At 43.5% G+C, this 7538-nt stretch overlaps 1 protein-coding gene across 1 annotated transcript; it reads left to right on the top strand.

Annotated features, from left to right (window-relative positions):
• Window positions 1-1055: 1055 nt before the first annotated feature.
• On the top strand, window positions 1056-5365 carry LOC311325575 (uncharacterized protein; the record flags this gene model as incomplete). Its single annotated transcript, XM_084458296.1, has 4 exons — window positions 1056-1065; window positions 2651-3589; window positions 3847-3942; window positions 4280-5365. The coding sequence occupies 3 exons, from the start codon at window positions 1056-1058 to the stop codon at window positions 3927-3929; spliced, it is 1032 nt and encodes a 343-aa protein (XP_084314422.1). The 3' UTR covers window positions 3930-3942; window positions 4280-5365.
• Between the last annotated feature and the right edge of the window lie 2173 nt (window positions 5366-7538).

A 7538-nucleotide genomic window follows, 5' to 3' on the forward strand; every position in this document is an offset into this window, starting at 1 on the left:
TCGGAGGTATGTAGAAGAAATTTGAAAATCCAGCGCGAGCCAGTATATCCATGTAATGGTGGTGGTGGGGGCACTTATAATGCAGTTTCTAAAAATCAATTTTCTGCCGCGAAACGGTTGTTTTCATCAATCTGTCTTGATGAATCGCTAGTTGTGCTTACATAGAGCAGGCCTATGCTCTATGTAAGCACAACTAGCGATTCATCAAGACAGATTGATGAAAACAACCGTTTCGCGGCAGAAAAATCATTTTTAGAAACTACATTCTTAGTGCCCCGACCACCGCCATTACATGGATATACTGGCTCGCGCTGGATTTTAAATTTCTTCTACATGCCTCCGAACTACACCAAAGTGATCTCGGTGAGTCAAATGTCTTATAATATGTCGTAAATAAGGTCCAGGTTGTCAAAAACGAGCATTGTCCTTTAACAATGCCTAACAATCCCTGTCCTTGGAATTCCCTTATCCAAATCTGGAGAAACCAGCCAGGATTTTGGGAGTCTTTTGTTGTTATTTTTTATGTTGAAGAATAGAGCGCAACCTTGACCGCCCACTATGTTTTGAGCTTCGATTCAGGAAGTGAATTTCGCCTACACTCCTTCCAAAAAATCCTTATATAAAGAGTTTTAAGCCTGGAGCCAAGCCAACCAGCTATCGGATTAATCGTGACCTCAACACATTTGATAAATAAAAACGTGTTGCATGCTGTGGTCTCTATAGACGGACTTGGTCACGATTAATCAGATAGCTGGTTGGCTATCGGAGACACGAGTCAGGAATTTGGGACTCTTTCTGGTCCGTTACTCTAACTCAGGTTCCACATGTAGTCACTGAAGTTAAGAGACTTGCTTTGAGTGGGAGACAAAGAAAATGCCACTAAGCTGAGATATCTGGTGTCTGATGCCCACATTGGCTGATGGTTCCTAGCAGGACATTGCTGAGGTCTGGGGTCATCTGATGTTCTAAAGAGGGAAGTGGAGCATCTAGGTGGACCAGATAATAACAACCTGGCACAGCTCTTTGCTATTAAGGTTAGGACTGTCACACAAATTATGCATGGCAGTAAGGGAGAGTGGCCTGTATGTAACATGCTCCCGGAAGATTTAGAGGTCCCAGCCCTGTTTGTCTTCCAGGGCCATCTCAATAGAAGTCATAATGAGACTAATGTAGTTTGAGCTGGCTAAGAGACAGGATAAGGACCCAGGAGGTGCACAACCTGGACACATAGTCCAGTTTCTACTTGTGTTGTTTGTACTATCTCAACTCAATCGGTCCTGACCCATACTCCTAATGTTTTGGTCATTCAGCTAGTCAGATTTGACACCAATTTGGAGAAATATTCTTATTTCATTCATGACTGCTTTCACCTGAAATTGCAAGTTGACCAGTAGAGGTTGAATGGTGTAGCTAATCAAGGTAGTATGAGAGCAGAACACTACTATGCCGTTGTTGGTAAAAATGGAAAGTTCCATACAAGCCTGGCTACACACATGATGCAATCATGAATAAGATACTCAACTAGAAAACTGCAGTACAGGACTGTCACTTGCAATCTACAAAGTAGCGTGTGGCAATGATGCTCATTTGAACAATAAGAGAGGTGACCGTCTATTATGCAATTCGCCTGCAATTTTTGATGCACAGTTATTTTATGTCATCTGAACAGATCATTTGATCGGCCAAATAGGAACAACCGATTGAACTATTTACAATGAATATCGGCTATATCCCTACAACCTACTGAACAAATAGAGGAATACTCACATTATTCAGACCCATCCTATATTGCATATCACATAGCATATGCACTCCTGGGACTTTCACCAGCAAAGAAGAAATGAAACAGGTCTACTTTGTTTTACTTCTCTCTCCTCTGTCGCTCTACCTCACTTGAGCTCAGCCAGAGGAACACCTTTTACATATCTTTCTCTCTCCTGTCTTCAATCTGAGGTTATGATGTTGTGTTCCCCTCTCTAGCTACATACAATCACTCTATACAGCATTTGAACTTGAACTAGACAATATGTGAGAATCCTTTTGAATGTTCTGTCTCTCTTTCACTCTCTCAGGAGTGTTGTCAGAGTTGCCCCAGTTCTCCTGCTCCGAGTGCCTACTCTCCTACACCTCCCAGATGTACCTCCACAAGCACATCAAGAGGAGCCATGACAACCTATATGTCTCTCTGCTGAGGAACAGAGATTAGACCTGAGATTCTCTCCTCGTCCTCCTCTTGATCACCACCTCCAACACTCCTCTCACTCCAGCTTCCACCCGGAGAAAGAGTGGTGCGGACAAGCCAAGATCGTACCACTGTAACAAGTGTGGGAAGAACTTCAGTCAGTTAGGAAACCTAAAAACACACCAGTGTGTTCATACAGGAGAGATGCCATACCAGTGTGGGAAGAACTTCAGTCAGTCAGGACCATTAAAGGAACACCAGCGTGTTCATACAGGAGAGAAACCATACCACTGTGACCAGTGTGGAAAGAACTTCACTAAGTCAGGAAACTTAAAAACACACCAGCGTGTTCATACAGGAGAGAAACCATACCACTGTGAAGAGTGTGGGAAGAACTTCACTAGGTCAGGAGAGTTGAAGACACACCAGCGTGTTCATACAGGAGAGAAGCCGTACCACTGTGACCAGTGTGGGAAAAACTTCAGTCAGGAGAGTTGAAGACACACCAGCGTGTTCATACAGGAGAGAAGCCATACCACTGTGACCAGTGTGGGAAGAATTTCAGTGAGTCAGGAAACTTAAAAACACACCAGCGTGTTCATACAGGAGAGAAGCCGTACCACTGTGACCAGTGTGGGAAAAACTTCAGTCAGTCAGGAGAGTTGAAGACACACCAGCGTGTTCATACAGGAGAGAAGCCGTACCACTGTGACCAGTGTGGGAAGAATTTCAGTGAGTCAGGACACTTTAAGACACACCAGCGTGTTCATACAGGAGAGAAGCCATACCACTGTGACCAGTGTGGGAAGAACTTCAGTCAGTCAGGAGAGTTGAAGACACACCAGCGTGTTCATACAGGAGAGAAGCCATACCACTGTGACCAGTGTGGGAAGAACTTCAGTCAGTCAGGAGAGTTGAAGACACACCAGCGTGTTCATACAGGAGAGAAGCCATACCACTGTGACCAGTGTGGGAAGAACTTCAGTCAGCCACAACATTTAAAGGTACACCAGCGTTTTCATACAGGAGAGAAGCCGTACCACTGTGACCAGTGTGGGAAGAACTTCACTACGTCGGGACCCTTAAAGACACACCAGTGTGTTCATACAGGAGAGAAACCATACCACTGTGACCAGTGTGGGAAAAACTTCAGTCAGTCAGGAGAGTTGAAGACACACCAGCGTGTTCATACAGGAGAGAAGCCATACCACTGTGACCAGTGTGGGAAGAACTTCACTAGGTCAGGAGACTTGAAGAGACACCAGCGTGTTCATACAGGAGAGAAGCCATACCACTGTGACCAGTGTGGGAAGAACTTCATTATGTCAGGACAGTTAAAGAGACATCATTGTGCTCATACAGTTAATCCAAGAGCTTCACAGAGTTCACGGAAGCCTGCCCATCTTAGTAAGCAATATTGTGTGGTGTGTGTGCGCGCGTGTTGCCCCCTGTTGGGTGAATTGATATCAAATTGACATGAAATTGACTTTAATATTATGAAGATCTTTATCGTTTATATTCTCAAGATCTTTATTTTCCTGAAGGGCAACTAAACATATTGTACAACTACACATACAGAACAGTACATGAAGAGTTTCCACACAAACATGCCCCCTCCCCCCACATTCAACTTTTTCTCATTCCCTTTTTCTCTCACCTCTAAGGTTCACCACCACCTATTGAAGAAGGGATAGATGAAGGAGGAGAAGGACCTGTCGTTGAAGTTGGAATGGACCTAGTTTCTTGAAGACATTTCCCAGGTCTCTCTCTCTCTCACACACACACACTAAATACTTTTCAGATTGTTGTACACGTTTGTTTTTAAACTTTTTTTAAATAAACATTTTATGAAATGAGAGAGATACTGTAGAGAGTGTGTTCATTTGTGTGTATGGGGGTATGGGGGGTTGTTGCGGAATTTGGCTCATAAGAAGACATAAGAAACCAAAACCTAACAATCCTTTTTCAAAATGGCATTTTGGCAAAAAATGATACATACATGCACCAGTCGAATTCTTCTTCTTTTTCTATTTGTACTTTTATGCAAACCACTGCTGTCATCAGGACTTAATATACATTTTTTATGTTCTCACACAGGCTTCTGTTAAAGATTGTTCCAACACATCATCTCCAGCAAGGAGCATGTCTATTGTCTCTGTTCAGTGTTTGCTCATGTTATGTTTGTAACAAGTCTTTTGATTAGTTTTTAGCACTTTTCAGCACTGTTTCAGTAACTAGTAGTTCTTATTTCATCCTGGCATACCTTCCAATCCAGATAAGGGTTTTTGTGTGGCGGATTTGTGGATTGTTTGGGATATCTGCTCTGTGGACTGTGGCCCCCTTCCCCTGCTTCTGGGGAGCTGCTCCACGGGTTGAGCCCACTCAGAACCTCAGCTCTTGCTGCAGCAGGGCTCGTCTTCAGCCCAGGACTGCAGCAGCCTATCCACACTTTGAAGAAACTTCCAGTGGCTGTGGATTATTGCACCTGTTATGCTGTTGTGGGCTCCAAACCGTGGCTTACTCCATCTGCCCTGCAGGCTGAGGCCTACTCCATCTGCTCTGCAGGCTGAGGCCTACTCCATCCGCCCTGCAGACTGAGGCCTACTCCATCTGCCCTGCAGGCTGAGGCCTACTCCATCCGCCCTGCAGACTGAGGCCTACTCCATCTGCCCTGCAGGCTGAGGCCTACTCCATCTGCTCTGCGGGCTGAGGCCTACTCCATCTGCCCTGCGGACTGAGACCTAGTAACGTCCCTGTGTGTTGCTCTGTGTTTGTCTGTCTTTAAATCAGTAGATAGACTAGGTTAGAGGTGGAGGGAAGCATAGGGCTGTGTTTTTTGTTTGTGACACTGTTCACACAGCCTTCTCCCTCCCTTCTCCTACCCTCTGTTAGTCCCCGGTTTAGTTTGGGTTATTCCCCCCCCGTTTCATGTTTGTTGTCGTTATTGTCTGTGTCCATGGATGTTGTAAATTGCACTATTCACGGTGGCAATAAATCCTATATTATATAAGGTACTCTGGTTCTTAGCTTGACATTTGTTTTTTACACCACACCTGTACTGCAGTTGGTTCCCTAGGGTTTATATGCAGGCTGTGTTGCACTCCTCCCTCCATCCCTAGTCTACCATCTGAGGGAGGTTGTAACAGACCTCCATTGGCTCAGTTTGAGTCTCCAGGCCGCTCCGTCTACCTGCCTGCTGTCTCCTGTCTGCTGCTGGGTCTGCTGTGCTTCATGATCACTGCTTTGCTGTGCTCTCTGCCCGCTGCATTGCTGTTGCCCCGCAGCTGGTGCGTCTCTTGTTCCAGGTAGCTCCCTCGAAACAAACTGCGTTTCCCAAAAGCTTCTTTCGTTAAGAGGCTCTTGGGCCATTCATTTAGAGCGTTCTGATTGGTCAACTGGTCTGGGCAAGCTCTCTGATTGGTCAACTGAATGGGCTAAAGAGCCTCTTAACGAAAGAAGCTTTTGGGAAACCTGGTGGATCTGTTCACATAAACTAAGATGAATCATTAACAATGAAAATCCTACTTGCATTGTTCATTGTGCTTTCGCTATGGAGCTCTGGGAAAACTGACTTGTGTTGGGTATAGGTTATTATATACCACCCTCAGCCTGTAATTAAGCCTTATCTTCTTTAGCCCAATATTTATCAGGGCTTGATTCTAATGAGCTTCTCCTTGTTGGACCTACATTGTGACTGGTTGTCCTCAGCATCAGAGAGGCTTAAATCTGTCTGTGGTTCTTTTAAACTCACTCAACTAATTGATGGTTAAATGGAGGAATGCTGCCAAAGAGGCATGGGAGTAAGTTATTAATTTATTTATGTATTTGTCTCAGGACAATGTTAAAAACATATTTGTGTTTGGATTTTTGACCATTTCTCATCATACATGGATTTAATGATAGTGATTCATATTTGTATTATAAATCATAAACATTTTCCCATAAATCAACTAAACATGCCATGGTGACGGCCCTGTCCCGGGCGGTTCCGGTGGAGTCCGTCCCACATTTGGCTTTCCATTTATATACCCTCCCCCTCGATTGACAGTGCCCTCCACAGCTGCGAGTGACACTTCATTTGGAGGGACACTCGGTGGCGGAGTGGTGAGGGGGTGGTTTGGAATTGGGCCGTGGTGTACTGCAGCAGGTGTGCGTGCATTTGTTTTGTCCTTTTGGTGTTGCCGTAGTAGGTTTGACTACATGAGGTATGCGCTGTATAATGTGATCCTTATATGTTGTTACTTGTGTAGAAAACTCCGTAATTTAAGTTGAAAAAGCTGATGCATTGCATATACGATTTGCTTTGGCGTAGGCTACATAGTGATGGAGGAAACGCATTTACACATTCGACACAATTGTGTCGGAAAAGTGTTGCTCTATTGATGCAGTTCCACAATGACATCTGCTGGTCAATTCATGGTATGGCGGCTGTATCAAAAGTCAACATCTGCAAATGCAATTCTCTATATAGCCTACAACTTTTACTTTACACGTTCTCAAGTCAGGTCTGCGAGTGTAAATATCAAGATACAAGTGCACATATTTATTATAAGTTCTCAAATCGAATCTACAACTTGTCCCAAATAGGGTACAAATATAGACTGTTGACCCCTCCCCCTTCTCTGTTGACAACTCGAGTCAGAAGAGAGGAGTCACGAGCCTCGAGCACAGCTGCAAGAAGGGCGGTGGGGAGTTCGGGACGCTCTCCTCACTCCAGCGGAAACAGGAAACACAAACCACAACGGTTACCATGGTTTCGCGTCAACAGCACTTTGCAGCGTCAGAGGCATCGTTCGTATCTTCCTTGTTACAGCTTATGAGGGTTGCCTATATCAGATGGCTACCTAGGCCCTAAGTGGAAATATCCAAATTACAATATGGCCAAGGCATTCAATTATATTTATACATCATTTTAAAAACTCTTACCTATTCATTTCACTGTTACCCTAATTCATTATTATTATTATTATTATTATTATTAGGACTATTGTCCCTAAGTGGAAATATCCAAATTACAATATGGCCAAGGCATTCAATTATATTTATACATCATTTTAAGAACTCTTACCTATTCATTTCACTGTTACCCTAATTCATTATTATTATTATTATTATTATTATTATTAGGACTATTGTCCCTAAGTGGAAATATCCAAATGACAATATGGCCAAGGCATTCAATTATATTTAATCATTTTAAGAACTCTTACCTATTCATTTCACCGTTACCCTTATTCATTATTATTATTATTATTAGGACTATTGTCAATAAAATAATTGTCATTTTTCCACCGCTGCTGCTTCAGCACGATTATTTGTAGGCTAATAGTGTATTCTTTGTTTGTATTTTTGTTTT

The sequence above is a fragment of the Borostomias antarcticus genome (assembly GCF_949987555.1).
Source record: "Borostomias antarcticus genome assembly, chromosome: 24".
NCBI lineage: Eukaryota > Metazoa > Chordata > Actinopteri > Stomiiformes > Stomiidae > Borostomias > Borostomias antarcticus.